Source organism: Rhincodon typus, chromosome 24, assembly GCF_021869965.1.
Source record: "Rhincodon typus isolate 14 chromosome 24, sRhiTyp1.1, whole genome shotgun sequence".
NCBI lineage: Eukaryota > Metazoa > Chordata > Chondrichthyes > Orectolobiformes > Rhincodontidae > Rhincodon > Rhincodon typus.
The window spans coordinates 25360873-25380870 of NC_063355.1; the positions used below are offsets into that span (position 1 = coordinate 25360873).

A 19998-nucleotide genomic window follows, 5' to 3' on the forward strand; every position below is an offset into this window, starting at 1 on the left:
CCCTTCGCTTGTTATTCAGCTGTTGACAGTTTACTCATACCATCTGACACTCTTGATCTGACCTGCAGAGATCCATTATTCAGCCTCTTGACAGTCCACTCACGCCATTTGTATGATCTTTTGATCTCTCTACCCATTGAACTCTCTGGCTATGAATTCTGTGCCTGTGTCCTTCTCTCTCACTTCACCTGACAAAAGGACAATGCTCCAAAAGCTTGTGATTTCAAATAAACCTGATGGACTACAACCTGGTGTCGTGTGACCTTATCCACTCCAGTACTACACCAGCACGTCCACATCATGGAATACAATGGTGAGCAGGGTTCAACAGCTTTCCATACAATTAGATGCTCTCTGCGGTTACCCAAAGGCATAATGACAGCAACAATTAAAAAGTGCTAAAGGGGCCCCATCTTGTAGTGCAATGGTAGCATCCCGAACCTGGGTACCTTGGTCCAGGGATAAAGTCCCACCTGCTCCAGAGATGGGCAATAACATCTCTGAACAGGTTGATTGGAAACAAATTAAATTTAAAAAAAAATTAAGTGCTAAATTAGCGTGTGGATGCCACAGCACAATACTGGTGAACTCTTCTGCAGATTCGGGGCAGCACGATGGTACAGTGGTTAGCACTGCTGCCTCACAGCACCAAGGACCCAAGTTCAATTCCACCCTTTAGCGACTGTCTGTATGGAATTTGCACTTTCTCCCAGTGTCTGCGTGAGTTTGCTCTGGGTGCTCCAGTTTCCTCCTACGATCCAAAGATGCGCAAGTTAGGTGGATTGGTCATGCTAGATTGCCCATGGTGTCCAGGGATGTGTAGGTTAGATGGATTAGCCATGGGATAATGCAGGGTTAGAGGGATAGGCTGGGGGAGTCTGGGTGAAATGCTCTGAGGGTCAGTGTGGACATGGTGGGCCAAATGGCTTGCTTCCACACTGAGGATTCTATGACTCTATTTAAAAGCCTCCATCTTGCCCATTACAGCTGACCACACCCATTATGTTGGCATATTGGTGGCTTTTTCATTCTTACTAGCTCATTTATTGGGTGTTAAAGTCATTTAGTTACAATATCTCATGTACATGTGTTGGCACTCATACAGATGCAGAATTAGAATTCATCAATATCCTCAATTATGAACTCTCCGTTAAACTTAAAGCCACAACACACAAAAAACTGTTAAGTTCCTAGACGCCACAGTATTTTGTGCATGCATCATTGGTGTGGTTAAGCATTGATGGTTGCTGGAAAGCAGGAGGCTGGGAGGAATTTCAAGGAGGACAAAGTGATTGTAATTGAGCTATTTTAGTTTGCTGTACAAATATAGGCTTTTGGCACCATTTAAACTATTTCAATTTTGAAAGGACTTAGACATTTCTTGTTTGAGAAAAAGACCATCAACCCATAAGCATTGATTCAACGGGATGGACTTTTGCAGAATCACAATTGAGTTAGAAGACTTTCCCCCCCAAAATACTGACAATATTCTACACAAAAATCTATCACCCTAAACACACTTTCCAGAGACTTGAGATCACTGCTAATGTATTTCCATTGGACTTGCATAAACCTGGAGGATTTTAATTAGGCAGTTACAACCTTATTTACTACATCTTGGATCTAGCCACATCAACTGTTAAATTTAAATCTTAACCATGTTCATTACCGTCTGATCCACTAGATTATTTCCACAATTACAGCAGCTCCTGGATCCCACATAGCTCAAGATTCCCTTGTTGACAGGTTTAAAACAGTACTCTCTTCTCTTCCTACAACCTCCTTCTTCACCTTATCCAACTGTTGTAGCCACCCCTCTCCTCCTACCACCATTCCCAACCCATCTTGTAGCAACCTCTCCCCATCCTGGAACAAACCCTGCAATCCCCAGCCCCACATCCACGTTGCCTAAAGGCAGCTACAAATTCCCATTCTTCCGTCAGCAAAAGATGACATCTGTTATGGGCCAGACCAAACCCCCTCAAAATATACGAAGAGAATAGTGCAGACCCTAACTTTTTCTTATTTTAAAGGCAACTGCCAGGCATTGTGTTCTGGATGCAATATATTGATCAAACTACCAGTGTTGAAGCAAACACACTTTATTCATACAGTATGCTTAAAAGACAATAAAAGAAATTAGAATAACTTTACTGGAAAACTCATCCAAAATACAGATTACTTTACTACTAAATAGTAACGATTCCAATATAGTAACATCCCGTAAACACATCCTCGGCAAGACTATTTAGTAAAATAAATTGTCCCACATGCAATTCTCCATTCCAGACTGAAAACATCAAGAGAAAACTCAGACAGAGTAGCAGGGAGATATGTTTCGCAGCTTCAAGACCCCAGCAATTGCTACTGAAAAGCTAAAAAATCCTGGTTCTGCGGGAACTTGGCTCCAGCCATTCAAGCCACTTCTACTGTTCCAACTTTAAAAACTCAAACCCTCACAAGCCATTTACTTTATTGACTTTGGAGCAGATTGCCAAGCACCTTTGTCTCAATCTTTCTTCACAAAAAAAAAAAAACAGGACAAAATACACCTCTTAAAGTCAGAGTGTCGTCACACATCTCGTTCCCCATTCCAGACCGTCTACAGCAGATACTTCCCCCAGTGACTCCCTCAATACCAGCATTTATTTCTTTAACTGCCAGCTGCTTCTTGTATCTCAGACTGGTTCTCTGCAGTGTCGATACACAAACCTGGAAGTGGATTGCCTAGACCTTGCTACTCAGGGTCATGGCTAGTGATGATCTGATTCAGCTGGTGCCAATGGCCCAAAGTTAGATATCTCTAGAGCACCGCATGGCTTAGTGTGTCCACAATGGTGTTAGTTACAAAGCTTGTAGTGCAGCATAGTTCAAGTAGTCTCTGTCCGTTCTCATTCATCTTTCCAAAGGCATGAAGTCTGAGGCAGGAGGGTCATTTCTAGTAGTCTGCTTCCATTCTTGCATTGAAATCTTCCAGAGATAAAATGTGTTGTGACTTGAGGATGCTGTTGGCTACAGTCTCAAGCTCCTAACATAACTGGGTCTTTTGCCTCTACAATGGAGTAAGCATTGGCATTTAGATACACATGAAGTTGACGGGGCACAGTTTGAGATGAGAGCCAGACAGAAAGAGAACATTCTGAATTACGTGTAATGTTTCTCTTTTGATGTAGTATTTCTGTAACCATGGTGATTTCACTTAAAAATAGTTCCAAAGCCTGGCTGCAGAGTGGATGTATTTGTGCACTAATGGACTTTTATTTAAGATCTTTTGCAACCCAGCATGGTAAATAATGGGCCTCAAAAAAGTACGTCAGATTTTTGGAAACTTTTTAAACTTGGTATAGGTGCTTTTGGATGAGTAAGAGAAACTTTAGTTTCATTTTTAGCTTAGGATAGTGTTTCAGTCCTACAAAGACCTAGGAACATGATAGCTATGTAGAGCAGTGCTTTGAGAAGAAAAAGGTTTTGCTGAGTTATATCATCACAAATAAGAGCTAATATCGGTTCCAGATCGGATTAAAAAACCTGCAAGTGGTTATTTAAGCCAAATACAGTGTAACTCATGTGAAAGAAATCTTCAGGAAGACCATTACCACAATTCCAGTTTAAAAACTGAAATCCTAAATAACTTAAACTTTGAGGCTTTAGATACAGGGATTCTGGTGTGAGTATTATGCAAGTGATGTTATGAGTACCATACCAGGGTATTTTGGCAACATAAAAGCGGTTTTATTTCTTTTCGCTTTATAAAAAGGAGTGTTTAGGGATTAATGGGATTATACTGGTTTTATAATATTTGAATTTGTATTATAAGTAGACAGTTAGAATTATTCCATTTTTCTTCACCACTTTTGAAATCAACATTCATTTTGTTGTTAAACAGAAATCTGCAGCATTGTGCACTTAAGGTTCGGCAAGCAACCACTTAATTAAAACCAAAACCAACAGTCATGATCGATCAAGCCAGTTTCCTGTTTGGAAACCAACTGATCCGGTAATAAACATCTACTAGAATCGTATTACCTAGGTGGCTTAAAATAGCACCACGTAAGACCACACTGCTGCTTCACACAGCACAATGGCTTAGCATCTACCACTGCTACCTCACAGCACCAGGGACCCAGATTTGCTTCCATTTTCAGGTAACTGTATGTGTGGAGTTTGTATATTCTCATGTCTGTGTGGGTTTCTGCCGAGTGCTCCATTTTCCCGCACAGTTCAAAGATGAGCAGGTTAGGTGGATTGGACAATTTAGCATCATCTTCGTGCCCAGAGATGTGTAGGGTAGGTGGATTAGCCATGATAAATGCGGGGTTGCAGTGATAGAGTAGGGGACTGGGTCTGGATCTGGGTGGGATTCTCTTTGGAGGGTCGGTGCGGACTCGATTGGCCCAACAGCCTCTTTCTGCAACAAAAGGATTCTGCGATTTTATTCAATGTCATACCTCCCAAGTAAATAATTTCACACTTCAATGCAAAATTGCATTTAACATACACCTGGCCACATCTCCAGTCTGTCCATGTTGTCAAGAAGTCTGCTATCTTATTCACTACACTGCCCTACATCAATCTTGATGTGGAATGGCATCCCTCAAATTATAAGCTCTCTAGTAGAGGAGGAGATGCCTACGGTCCTTCGTGCACCATAACTAGCTAACATTTAGTTTCATGCCCTTGAAATGATTAGCATAAACATTGTTTCTCTGAACTGCTTCTAACAGAACTGTACCCAAAGACCAAAGCTGTACGGTACAAAGTTGGACAGTACTCCAGATCTGGCTTCTCCAAGGCCTTGTACAACTTTCCTACTTTTATACTCCACTCATTTTGCAATAACCACCAGACCAGTTAACCTTCCTAACCAATCGCAGTACCTTTTAACTTTGTTTGCATTTTCTGCCCATCCATAAATGCCCTTGAACGAGTAACTTGCTTGGCATTGCGCAGGGCAGTTAGGAATCAAGCACATTGCTGTGCATCATGGGTCACATGTAGGCCACACCTGAGATTTCTTTTCTGAAAGAGCATTAGTGAAACGAGTCTTTATAATGGTACTTCCATGGTCACCATTACTGAGATTCATTTTCAATTCCAGATTTTAACGGAATTTAAATTCCACCAGCTGCCATGACTCCCAGAGCATCAGCGTAGACTTCTGAACTAATAGCTCTGGTAACGTTACCACCACATCATCATCTCCCCTCCTTTGTACTAACCTTTTATGCACCACCTCCCTTTATACCACTAAGTTCTGCAATTCTACCCCCATTTAAGTGCCATGCTGGTTTTCAAGTCATCATAAACATTAAGTCACAATGCACTCTTCCTCCCACAAAGCTCTTACTTGAGCATCTTACCTTTCCTTTCAAAATTTGTAAGTCTGATCACTTCCACGATCCAACTCCTAGCTTCTAGTTAGTATTAAATATCTATCAACAAATGTTGCCAACCACAACCTTTAGCAGTGAACAGCCAACATTCCCGCAAAAAACTGAAGAAATTTACAAGATTTCAACCTGTTAAATCATTTTTAAATTATCTGCAAATTCCCTTTAAAATGACTTAAGAATGAAATCCAATCACAGTTTAAAGGCAGTTTTTGTGTTTAACCATGCCAGAACAATTACTCAGGAAGGAAAACGATTTAGAAAGTATGCCCCAAATGTTTATTTGAAATATGCCAAACCAGACTGCAAGTTTCACAAAAACAGAAAAGCAATTTACCCAGAGATTCCTATCTTTCCTGAAGTGGTGGGCAGAAAACCAGTTCCAAGTCTAGATTAACTGAAGTGTGAAATTCCAACAATAAAGTGGAACCACCCATTTTGACAATTCAAAAAACATTGCTAGAACTTTAGAACATGAAAAGATACTGATCCTCACAAACAGCAGTTAATCTGAAAGAGAGAGGGTGCGATAACTGTACTTGCTCTCAATGACCCAATACCACAATATGAACTTTTGAACAACTTCAATCCAACTGCATTCAAAAATTGTTCAAAATAGCAGATCGAAATGGCAGGCTCATATGGCTGTGGCTGTTGTACATTTTCCAATTTACACATTAGTCAGAACCCTCAATCATGCCTTTGTTACCTCCAGATTGGACTATTCCAGTGTACTCCAGGTTAATTTCCCACATTGCACCCTGCATAAACTTGAGCTCATCCTCATGTCTCGTGTCTATGTCATAACTCACAGCAAGTCCTGTTCACCCACCAGCCTTGCACTCTCAGGCCATTAGCTCCTAATCAAGCATCTTTATTCTCATCCTTATTTTCAAATCCCCCTATGGGCTTGCTCCCCCCAGGACTGCATTTTTGTCCAAGCCTACAACTCTCCAGGATATCAGAGTTAATCTAAGCCTCGCTTTCTCAGGGTCGTTGACTAATAATTTAAAATCAGTAGTAGCAGGGCCTACAGTTACCTAGCCCCCATCTCAGTAATGCCTCTATATTGCACTTTCCATAAAAGATACATATTTGGCCAAACTTTTGGTCAACTAGTATAATGCCTCCTTGTGGGTATCATCATTTATGTAACATTTATAACATTTCTGCGAATCACCTTGACTTATTAATTTAAAGATGATATATAGATTGTTATTACTGCACATGAAAAATTAACCCTATTAATACTAAAGGCATTTCAAAATATGTACTTGTACGTTTATACAAGAACTATGAATCTGCACCAACATTCAAGGCTATGGTCCTAGTGCTGGTAAGTGGGATTAGTGTGGATTTAGAGTAGTTTTGTCAATCTCAATGGGACAAAGGGCCTCTTGTGTACTGTAAGAGATTCGGGGGAGCCTCTGAACTACCTTATGAAATTTAATTCTAATCTCGATAGGCATTCTGGACTCCAAAAGTGGTCAGCTACTAGTCGTGCAATTCTAGACTGGACAAAATGAAAATGGAGCCAGAAAAATCTCTCAGTTTACACCCCATACCCAGATAAATTGTGAAAAAGTGATCTACATAAGTGCCATTGGAATTAGGCAGCTGATTTTAGCATATGAACAAAACTGACTAAACTGTTTGCATTCTGTGGTCTTAAAAACTAATCTAGACCATTTAAAAGGAGTTGCTTCCTAGGTTCAATGATTAAAAAAAGGTGGCAGCTAATGGACAGTGCTCACCTAGATAGAACCTTGATATAATAAAGGCTTCCCAAACTTCTGTTGTGACCCCACTTCAAGAATTGAAGTTTCTCAACTGAGACACAGGTAGGGAAGAGAAAATCTGCAAGAGGTAGTGGGAGTGGAGGTCACCATTGCTACCACAGAGCTTTCAATCCCAAAGTTCCAGTTTGCAACCCCACCTGAGGTCCTGACTCCACTTTGAGAAGGACTGATCTATACACATAGAAGCTAGAACCAAGAATTCCGAGACACAGCTGAAAGAAAATATGTAATACAGAGTATTTCCTGTCTAGTGGACAAATAACCACCAGAAAATAGTTATTTTCCATGGCATTTAATTGGCTTTAACAAGGCAGAATACAGACTGCACTGTCTCATTACATTATATACAGCCAATTTTCAAGAAAGATTGCTCAATTTGAGGCAGTTTGGCCATTTTTAAACCACACACCCCCTCATTTCCTCAAGCGTTATTTGCAGAAAAACAAATTTTTAACTTCTCCCTTCCCTGATCAAAAGGAAAATCCATTTAAGCGGAAGTACTTTGACCTTACAATAAATTCTGTAAAGCTACAATCAATGGAGTGCTAAAGAAAAAAGTATAAACTGAGTAAAAGCTGTTAAATTCTTCCCATTCTCAGGATCCACAATGTTCTTAAACAGTAAAACTATCTGAACAACTGAAACTCAAAACATTCAAGGAAATGAAATAATATAATTTGGAAGAGAAAGTATTCATGGGTATTGATATTGCCTTAAAATGCAAGGAAACACTACATATGTTACTCAAAATCACTATCTAGGCTCCACTGCTTTGGATTCTGCTTTCCAATGGAATGCAACAGAAAAGCAAACACATGCCAGCTCCAGTGATCTACTCTTATCTCAACTGTAGATTTCTAGACCTGCACTTTTATAGCTTTGTTTTCTAAAGATAGTAGTTCAAACAGGAACACAATTTTACAATCATTTTGCCCTGGTTAGTTCACCTATTAACATGAGCCTGCAGTTAAATGCCAATAACCTTTTTCAAACAAACAGTCAGTACCAAGTCTGACTTCAACACACCTGCATAATTCTAAAAGTTGTTGAAGCAGGTTACTTTTAGGTAACTTTACCATGAACTTACTGCAGACGCTGGAAATAAGAAATAAAGACAACAAATACTGGAAATGAGCTGGTGAGCCAGCAGAGAGAGAGAAAAAAAAACCCAAGAATTCGCAATTCAGATCGCTGTGCTTTTACGAAACAGGGCAAGGGAACACAGGTTTGTGAGAATCCGAGTAGAAAAGGAGTCAACAATTGGTGATTCATCCGAGGACATCCCTCCTCTCAGGTTCTTTAATCCATCCTATCTGTTCTCACTTGCTCAAAATCTATTTCTTTCCCAGTTCTACTAAAAGATCACAGACCTGAAAGGTTAACACCATTTCTGACTCAGGTGCTGCCAGAACAAAATATTTCCAGTATGTTTTGCTATTTTATACCTGCAGATATTTAGCGTCTAATATTTGGCGTCTATTCAGTATCCAGTTGAGATTTGTTAATGTAGGCGAGGCTAGATATTGAACATCATGCCCGAATAAAGTATCAACTTAATCTCGTACCAGTAATTATTTTTAAAAAGTGGTTATAACCTAGTTAAAATCAAAAATCAGGCTTATTTGTTTTAAATGTCAGATTAGACTTGTCAAGATGCAAGATTATGGAAAGGGTATTTCTGATTGAGATAATTAAGGACTACTGCAGCAGTTCAGAGGCAGTTCACCACCATCTTCAAAGGTAAATAAGGATGGGAATTAATGCTGACTCAAGCACAATGCCCACATGCCATGAACAAATTTTTAAAAAAAACAGGCAAATGTTTCCAAGTTTTTGTTAAGCTATCCAGCTAGACAAGATATTTGATCATTAAAGGGAACAGGTTGTTTTGCCATTTTGTTCAATGGCTTATACTGCATTTTAACCCAAACATTTTAAATTTGCGTACACTCTTGGTTTCTGTAATGTCACTGGCTTTTCAATTGTTTCTGTAGCTTCTTAGTTGAGAATAAGTTATTTGACTTCAGTCTAGCTGAACAAAAGCTCATTAACCAGACTTTACAATTGCTCATTTTCATGTTCAAAACCAACATCCGTTTTACAAACTAAAGTTTTTTTTCCTGACAGTAACAGCTTTCCTCTAGATCCTGTATAATAATATCAGTCTTGCTGCAACAACTGATAAAGTTACATGACAAGTATTATATATCAGACAGGGCAACCCAATGAATTGAAGCATATCAAGTTGGAGAAAGTAAGCTAATAGGTGAAGACAGTCTAGTGAATTTCAATCAATCGTGGAGGAGAGTGATGCTGGTGAAAGATGATTACACATGCAAGACACAAAATTCCTGACCTTAAAATGAGGATCAAGAGCATGCTCTTCTGTGACTGCAATGGTTCCATTAGATGGATTAACACTACCCTCTCAAGAGCAATTAGTGATAGGCACCAAATGATGACCATATACCATGAAAGAATATTTGAAAAATTGCAATATTGAAACACCATTTTCATGTCTTAATAAAAGACGACTTCAGTTTAATGAAGTTTGTCATAGAACAGAAGGAAGGGTGGTATCAAAGCAAAGCAAAAATATTTTGGATATTTAAATATATATAGTTGTACTTTCTGCTAATACTGTATTATTTTAACATGTACAAATAAATTTGCAGTGACCCTCTTCATTCTAGAGTACTTGATAAATTTACCTAATACTATTGAAAATTCACTATGCAAGATACTCGGACAATGGTTAATCATCCAATCTATTCTACGTGTAAAAGGAATCAAGCACCACTACTCACAGGAAGTGGTATCAAAACAGTTAACAGAAATCATTTTGAAGAGCCTGAACCATAAAATATCCTTCCAGTCTCCGTGGCTCAATGCCATACTGTGTGTAAAACTGGCCCATCAGGGAGAAAAACTGCACTTGAAACAGATTCTTGCAGTTGATGTAACAAATACGTTGAGACAGATTTATAAAGACTAGACGAAACATACTCTGAACGTCCTCTCAAAGAGAGGAGGTGTGACAGATATCAACAATTAAAATAAACTCCAATAAGTAGATAAGCCAAGAAATGGTAGATAACGGGGGAACGTTTCAACACTTTACAGCAGCTTTTTAATCTGAAGGTGGTTACCAAGTAGCAAAAATAAAAACTGGCATGTGCTCAACCAGCCACTGAAATCTCGCAAGCTACAGAAGAAACTATTGTTGACAGAAATTAGGCTAGAGAATACTTGAATGCTTTAAAGGCAGCTTGCTCAGTACTGAAGATAACAACGTACTGACTGCATAAATTTCTTCTAATACTTATTACTGCATATTAATAAAACAGCAATGCTGGACCATTTAAACCAAAACTCTTGTAGACAAATGTGTCTTTAAACAGAAATATAAATAAAAAGTTTTGGAGAAACTTAGCAGTTGTGGCAGCAGCATCTGTAGACAGAAGCAGAGTTAACATTGCAAGTCCAGTCACCCGTGAAGGGTCAGCCAGACCTGCCGAGTTTCTCAAACGTCTGCTATTCTTTGTTTTTATTTAAAAATCAACAACAGGTCCAACTGTAAAGCTATAGCAAGTTGCTTTATATGATTCAATTACAAAACAGATCAACAAATTTTAAAAAGAAAATTTGATTTAGAATGTCAAGAATGTTGGGAATTCTTCCATTCTTTGACTGCTGCAGAGTAACCATGGTTACAAGGGCTAAACTTTGGCCAAGTTATACATCTGGTGTAAATAATATTACTTTCAATCAATATTTAACTATTGCTAGGCAACAATTCTGGTGGCTCTTCTCCCCAAATTGGAGTGCTATGTCTTTTCATTTTTAGATTGCAAGAAGTGATAATCTCCCAGTATTAACGTGCAACTTATGGTGCACTGATTTATGTATAAATTTCTTTCAACTGCGAAAACGTGAAGTGATATTGGGTAAATCTTCAGTTAGAAAAAGTTTTACTAATTTACTGCTTTGTCAGCAATTATACAGTTTTCTTGTCATGTCAGTCTTACCTTCTTGTACTTTTTTGCCATCCATTTGTCCCAGTTGTTCAACATGTCCAGCCACTTGGATTCTCGTTGCCGCAATACCTCAGGTGGTACTTCATGTTGCCTGGAAAAATAAATTTCCAGATTACTTTTAAAGGTTGAAAGCTCAGTAATAAAATTGAAAGCACTGTACTTTGAATGCTCATTTTTTGACGTTTTTATACGAACATCAGCTGCTTAGTCTTAATGAGATTATGGAGATCACAAAAACCAGACAAAAGCATGTATTACACCCAAAATAGGAAAGGGAGCAATACTATTAAAAACAAACAATGTCTGAAGCAGTCAAATAAAATAGCAGACTCAAGCAAATCTGTGGGCCAAGACATTGTACTCCTTAAAAAGCTTAATCTGTGAAATACAATAAATTGTAGCTGCTCAAAAAAAAAAAAAAAAAACTTTTACTATACTTCTCATCCAAGGCAGAGCAGTAAACATGATCTATGTGGACTTCAGCAAGGCATTCGACAAGGTTCCTCATGGTAGACTGGTTAGCAAGGTTAGATCAGATGGAATGCAGGAAGAACTAGCCATTTGGATACAGAACTGACTCAAAAGGTAGAAGGCAGTGAGTGGTGTTGGAGTGTCGCTTTTCAGACTGGAGGCTTGTGACCAGTGGTGTGACAAGGATTGGTGCTGGATCCAATGCTTTTCGTCATTTACGTAAATAACTTGTACATGAACATAGGATGTACGGTTAATAAGTTTGCAGATTGACACTAAAATTGGAGGTGTAGTGGACAGCAAAGAAGGCTACCTCAAAGTACAACAGGATCTTGATCAGATGAACCAAAGGGTCAAGAAATGGCAGATGGAGTTCAATTTAGATAAATGCGAGGTGCTGCATTTTGGAAAGGCAAATCAGGGCAAGATTATACACTTAATGGTAAGGTCCTGGGGAGTGTTGCTGAAACAAAGTCCTTGGTGTGCAGGTTCATACTTCCTTGACAGTGGAATCCCAGGTAGATAGGATAGCGAAGGCGGCATTTGGTATGCTTGCCTTTATTGGTCAGTGCAGTGAGTATAGGAGTTGGGAGGTCATGTTGCAGCTACACAGGACACGGGGGGGGGGGGGGGGCGGAAACGCTTTTGGGATACTGCATGCAGTTCTGGTCTCCCTGCTATAGGAAGGATGTTGTGAACCTTGAATGGATTCAGAAAAGACATACAAGGATGTTGCCAGGTTTGAGCTATAGGGAGAGGCTGAGTAGGCTGGGACTATTTTCCCTAGAGCATCGGAGGCTGAGGGATGACCTTATAGAGGGGCATGGATAGGGTAAATAGACAAGGTCTTTTCCCAGGGGTGGTGGAGTCCAAAACTAGAGGGCATAGGTTTAAGGTGAGAGGGGGAAGATTTAAAAGGGACCCAAGGAGAACTTTTTCACAGAGGGTGGTGCACGTATGGAATGAGCTGCCAGCGGAAGAGGAGGAAGCTGGTATAGTTACAACATTTAAAAGGCATCTGAGTGGGTATATGAACAGGAAGGGTTTAAGAGACATATGGGCCAAATGCTGGCAAATGGAACGAGAGTTATTTAGGATATCCAGTCGGCATGGATAAGTCGGACCGAAGCATCTGTTTGTGCTGCACATCTCTGACTTTCAAAACACTTCACATAATGATAAACACAGGTTCTGTAGACAGTAGAAATTTTACACATAGCAAGATGCCGGTTTTTGGTGGTTTTGATTGAGGGTCAATGGTGGGACAGAAACTCAGTTTTGTTAACAACGCCATAGATCTTTTATTGATGCCTGAATAAGCAAATGATACCAGTTTTCTCCAATGAATGGCAGCTGAGTACTAGACTAGACAAAGGAATTCCTTGAAAAGCACACAACAACACACCATGTATTTTAAAAAAAAAATATAGCATCCTCATTTTTTTTAAAAAAAGCAGTTTTATCTACCTGCTAGTAGAAATAGCTTAGTTCCAACTGCTTAGACATTTATTAAAAATCAGACATCCCCTTTCCCAAGCAGCTCCTCTGTACCACTTCATCTATTGATGTGGGCCACATTCACGGTCTGTTGAAATATCACAGATTATATGGGAGTTCATTATGTGGCACATCAGGCCATACTTTTTCTTCAACCATCTATTCAATTTCTATCCTTTATTTTATTCCTTTGCAAACATTTACTAATGCTGATTAGCATTTGCCTCATTAGCCATTTCAAGCAGGATAACTTTCAAGAACCTCTGTTGGCAAAGGGTTTATTTCAGTTTGCACCTTCATTTTTTTTTGAAGAAATCCCAGAATCCACATGCCCTTATCATCAACTCAATGAGTGGAAATGATTCCGCACATCCAAGGCATCTTGGAATTATTTTTTCCAAATGTCAAAACTGTACTGTATAAACATATGCGATTATGGCTAATCACCAGTTGACAACCTTTTATTTCGGAAACCTCTATTACAGCCATTCCTTAACCTTCTCCATTTCAGTGAAAAAAGGTTTAAGTTTGAATCTCTCTGTACATGTAACATGGTAGCATTATTTTGAGTCTTCTCTGTACCTTTCCCAATCTCTAATATCCTTGCACAATTGGCTGCACAAAACTATGTTTTTATCCAACCGAAGTCTTGTACAATGTCCAAACATACAAATGAGATGCAGTAGGTGGTCCCTTGGCCCTGCCCCACCTTTCAATAAGATCATAGCTGATGTTGTTACTTCACAACCCCACCTTCCTCCAATAATCTTCTACCCCTTTGCTTCTAGATAAGCAATCTACCTCTGCTTTCACCACGTGTGGCGGCAAAAAAAGTCTTTGAATGCTTTGAAGGCAAAGTTCCAAAGGTTCTCAATCCGCAGAAAAAAATCCTCGTGTCTCTTCAATGAGTGACCCCTTAGTTTAAAACATGAGCCCCAGTTCGAGATTCTCCCACAAGAGGAAACATCTTTTTCCACATCTACCCTGACAAAACCCCTCAGGGTCTTATATGCTTCAATTAAAGTTGCATCTTACACTTCTAAACTCTAGTGGATCCAAGCCAAACTTGTCCCCCTTCTCCTCATAACGAAACTCCTATTCCAAGTATTAGTCTTGTAAAACTTCTCCAAACCACTACCAATGCATTTACATCCTTCCTTAAGAAGGAGACCAGTACTGTACATAGTAGTGTAGTTTATAACTGAAGCACTTCATTACTGTTGTGAATGAATGCTTCTTACAAGAAACATTCTACTTGTTTCTTAATTACTTGCCACACCTTAATAGAATTCATGCACTAGGACCCAGACCTCTCTGCATGTCAAAGCAATTCAATCTCTCACCAATTAGAGAAAATGTTTGGGTGGGGGAAGGGCGTGGTGAGAGAAAAAAAAGTTCTCTTGCCCAAATGCCATGTATGATACTCCACTTGCTAAAAAAAAAACTTTTATTCACTCACTTATGTCCTTTGTAGTCTCCTGACGGCCTCTTCACAATTTATTTCCTGAGCTACCTTTGGTGAGTTCAGCAAATTTAGCAACACCATCTCTGGTCCCTTTGGTCCCGTTTATATTAATTGTAGAAAGTTGAGATCTTAACATTGATCTTTGTGCATACCACTTGTTACATCTTGCCACCCAGAAAATGACCTATTATGTCCATTATTTTCTGTTAGCTAGCCAAACTTTTCTCCTTACCAAATGTTACTTTCTATAAGCTTCTACAATAATATTTGCTGTGCACCTTATCAAATACCTTCTGGAAACTGAAACACAGCCAGCCTAGGGTTTTGTTTTTGTCTGGATTGCTGAATTTTACAGACCATTCTTAATGCAAGCAAATATGTTTTGAGTATATACCATTATATTCTTTTTGTATGCTCTTAATACGTGGAATGATCTGCAGGTTTCTCATTTTATAATTTCAACTTACTTTTCATTATCATTACTGAACGAATGTAGCATTTGGATACAGTGGGCGAGTATCCTGGTTTGTCGGGCTTTCGTGTTTAAGGGTTTCTAAGCTAGTCGAAACAAATGTAAACATTTGTGAAATTCATACAGTGCTGAACAAAGAAATGTTACTGCTTGTGCAGTTTCACAGTAAGAAACTTTTTATATTCCGTATAAGATGCAGTGGAAGCAATCACATTTGTGGGATGGTGATGAACAATTTCTGCAAGTCAATTCTTTCACTTTGTGCTTTTAGCTGCAAATAAGGACATACTATTGTAAAACAGGATGCCATGTCAATTGTTGGCCCCCAGAGAGAAAAAAAGCTATTTCCTTTGCAGCACCCTGCATAACATTTTACCGTAAATTGAATCTTCAACAGCAAGTGGGCTAGAATCCATTTATATTTCACCGGGATAAATTCATTTATTGATTAAGTATCTGTATGTAGCAAAAAGAAAGTAAGTCACTCAATTCATTGAAAAATTGTTTCAATAAAAAGAGTATTCTGCACGGTTACTAAAAGACTGAAAAATTTGAGACTTCTGTCACTGCAGTACCTTCCCTTTTAAAGTAATCCCAGCAATGACACAGAGTTGATCCCTTGACAGTCTCATCCAGGCAGGTTGACAGTATTCTAAGACACGTACTGACCCAGCATGCCAGGGTCATGCCTAGGAGATAAATGGGCACTTCCTTTGTTAAGGCAAGGACTCCTCTCAGCTCATACCAAACAAGTCTGCAAGTCAATATCCTAACTAATACAGTCATCACAACTGATAAAATTGCAGCTAGTTTATTAGCAGATTGTGTATTTTAGCCAATAGTAGCACTTTACCCAAGAATTCCAATTTTCCCATTTTGACTTGTGTTTGTTCCCTTTAGATTCCATGAGGTTTGTCCCTGCAGGGAAACAATGACATTTCATCAGATAAAAAGATAGTGACATTCAAGATCTTTCTCACTAATGTAATTTTGAGGCTCCTAATACTGGAGGGGTTTCTAGGCATGTCAGTCTGAATGCTAAAAATCACATTTGAATGCGCCTTCTGAAGAATCATTTAAATATATGATGTCGCTCATTTTAAAGAGCACAGAATACTTTGTTATCCTGTGACCCAATTTTTGGTAATTTAAAAGCATTCCAGTTCAAAATCACTTCTGAAATTTCAACATTTCTCAGTTTAAGTCACCACAAAATAAAACTTAAACGTTCCAACTTAAAAAAGCTATTTTCTTTGCTGAACAGGTACTGGGTTTTAAAATAACAGTTTTATTTGTGCTATGGATAGACAGTTGAACATTTGATCTTCGATTTACACAAAACCCTGTACTATGAGTGAAAACTACATCACTTCAGTTGTTTTGCTTCACAGAAAAATTAGAAGTACAGTTGTTTACAACTAGGATAAGGCTGGATGTTCCCCACTTCAAGACTGGAAAAATATACCTTGAGAAAGGCAAATGTAGCTTGAAAAAAATGGACAGAACAAAGTCTTCTATTATCCTGAATGCATTACAAAACATCTTACTTAAACAGTAAGGCCATTGAAGAGTGTCTGAAAGGCATATAGGGTAATCTGGGATACAAAGGACTAAATAAAACTGGAGTAAAGACACAAAAATTGTGGAAAATCAGGCAAAAATGCAAGCTATTCCAAGATTGCTTTGGGTGTATTTGAATATTTTCAATTGGAAAACATTGGAAAAATTATCAGCACAGTTTGCAGAAAGCAAACATGAATTTGTTTTGTTACAATTGAGAGGTTTAAAAGATGTTGTTTTGATACTTTGCTAAATCTTTAAATTTAGAGCAAATTAAAGGGTCATGTGATTTGCTCTGCCATTTGCCTGACAGCAAGCCTGAATTTGTGATTGTTAGAGATCAAAGGGAGGCTCAGATTGTTTTACTGAAAAGAAAATGTAAGGTATTTATACATGCAGACAGTGGCAGCAGTCTTTGCGTTTACAATGAGCAAATGGCCTCTCAGTTTCAGAAAGGTATTGTCAATACTGAGTTATAAACTGTTGAACTATACATTGTCCATTCACTTCTAAAATTAGTGGGAGTTGAGATCAAAAGATAGCTAATTAGCATTTGTACCTGGATGCAGACTGGAATAGGTCACAATTTAAACAACGTTATATATCTCAATTCCAGCAGATTGTACAGAATATCCAAGTTGCTGTCCAAAGAATTGTTGGAAATATCATTTTACTCTATGTTCATACTTTTGTATTCTTTTAGCCCCAGATGCTAAGATACTTGTTTGACAACTTACACAAAGCAATTTTTCTGGAGATAGGTCTTAGGATTTGTACAACGTCTGCAGTGACTTATCAAATTTTCATTTTCTTGTAGCATGTCTGGCTTTCATGGTCTGCGGGAACGGGATTTCATTAAACGTAATTTTCTGTTGCTACCATGCAGAGAAAGGCTTTACTATAAATCTGAGAAAATCCACAGGATTTAAACTATTGGACAAACTTTCAAAGTTATACAATCCTTAAATAAACAATACAAAGAGGAAACAGATTAAGAATGAAAATAGTTATCTGGGCTTAACATTCAAAAGGTTTCAGTCCATTAAAGATCAGACCAGATCTTACACAATCAAAAACAAATGAAAATGTCTGCATGCTGTTTCAGCAAATGCCATAACCTTGCTACAAGGGCACAGTAAAATGGTACCAAGCCTAAATTCAAAGACATGACCGAAGCATGCACAAAGGAAGAACCGTTAAAGTAGAATGTTGTACTAAATTTACAGGGCACTGAATGTATACTTCTTATAGAGTTACAGTTCACAATTTCATAATCTCACCTTTTAAAACTATCAGCAGTTATATTACACATTCTCTAATCTCAAACCAAACAAAAAGAAAATGCTATAATTCGGCCGGTAGTTCTCTTTCCCTGGAATTTGGAACACCTTACATCCTTCTTAAACTAGTTTGAAACCAGGTTTTCAATTAATCAAACTCTCAGTTTAAACAATTGCATTTTAGTTACAAATAGCCCTGCACTAAACGCTTGGACCATTTACGGGATAAACACTAATCCATCTGAACAACGAAGCTGCTCTTCAGTAAGCAGGTAAAAATCTTGAAACTTAAAGTGTACAACAAACAAAAATGGACAAATGATGTATCAATTTATACACTGCAATCTCACCAAACCATTGCATAAACAGATATACTCCAAGAGAAATCTTACCGCCATTTTTGTGATGTACAGTATTTCATCTGGGCCAACAAAGGCATGATGAGGACAAGTGGCAGGAGATGGAAGTAATTAGCATTAGAGCTGGAAGAATTTGCAAAGAAGAGTATACTGTGTCAACAGTAACAAAAACAAAAAAGTTGCTGGAAAATCTCAGATCTTGCAGCATCTGTGAATTAGAGTCAGAGTTAACACCGGGTACACTCAACAGGACTGGTTCAGCCTGAAATAATTGTCAGTGAGAGATGAATTTGGTGCATGCTGCAAAGTTGTGGCAATAGTCCAAGATTACAACTTCAGTCTTCCCTACATCCAAGTATTGTTTATATTACAAATGGATGTCCGAATCCACAACATGAATCTGGCAAGCTACTCGCATATCTGCCAGAAATGTTACTGATTAAGACCAATATCAAGAGTACGCCCACATTCAGGAAATGGTGCATGGCCTGGGAAGAGTAGGAAGAAAGGAAAAAAAAAAGGAAAAAAAAAAAGAGACAACTCAAGAGTGTATGCTTTCTGAATTGAGATCAATGTAGATGTTTGGATTATAACTTAGTAAGCGTGAACAACATTCTCCAAAGTTGGCAAGCATCTTTTCCTCCCAAATTGGATTTTCTATTGGCAATTTCAATTGCGAAGACAAGTGAAGAAAGATTTGCACTGTCAAGAAACAGTTCTTGAAACATCCTTGTCACTGTTACAATCAACAATTGACTACATACCAATTTCATCATACATTTATTCAAAACATCTACAAATTTCCAAATACTGAGAAAAATACAAGTCACGCAAGTCTCAGAAGTTAACTTCTCAAAATGGGATGATGTTTATAAAGAAAACCAAGGAAAATGCATTATGAAATAGAATTTGCTAAGCTATATGATGTACTTTTGAGGACAAGAAATAGTAAAATCCTACAGACATCTCAACGAACGACAAATGGTCCGTAAGGTCACAATGGATCCTAAACAGCATTCACTGGCGATAAATGACAATTTCAGCCATTTTACTGAAAGAGAATGTGCACTAACACTACCCTTGGGAGTTCCAATTTGATGTTGAAACTCTGAGTGGAAGACCATCTCTTCCAAAGCACCTACAGCTTTCATTTGGTCCAGCAATCCAATTTAGCTCCACATCATCTCCTTAAAGCAATAAGTGTAACCGCCTTGGTTACACAAAGTGGGTCAAAAGAAAGATAACATATGGAGAAAATTACTTTCCAATGTTCAAATTTTCTTAACACAGGAACACTTGACTTTTACAATCTCACAAAACCACCATGAATATCTTCAAATCTACCACCAAATCCTTTGGTTTCTTTCACATGCATTATTTTCCAAGGCCAGGATAGCAAATCCCGAAGGCGGTGTTGCCTGTCTGGTGACCTCATGTGGGCTGCAGAGGAATTTAGAATGGGAGAGGAAGATCCAGTTGCTGTGGTCCATGCATGTACCAATGATGTGGGTAGACAAGAGATTCTGCTAAGGGAATATGAGTAGCTAGGAGCCAAACTACAAAGCATAACCAAAAAAGTAATAATCTCCAGATCACTACAAGCCACGAGTTAATTGGCACAGGGGATGCAAGATTAAAGAGGTAAATAAAAACCGAAAGAACTGTGGA

At 38.5% G+C, this 19998-nt stretch overlaps 1 protein-coding gene across 1 annotated transcript in view; it reads right to left on the minus strand.

Moving 5' to 3' along the window:
* tbc1d10ab (TBC1 domain family, member 10Ab) overlaps positions 1-19998 on the minus strand; it is a 61803-nt gene that overhangs the window by 27609 nt on the left and 14196 nt on the right. Inside the window, exon 2 of the mRNA XM_048611364.1 lies at positions 11218-11317. Coding sequence (XP_048467321.1) covers positions 11218-11317 — 100 coding nt within the window. The remainder of the gene's footprint in view (positions 1-11217; positions 11318-19998) is intronic.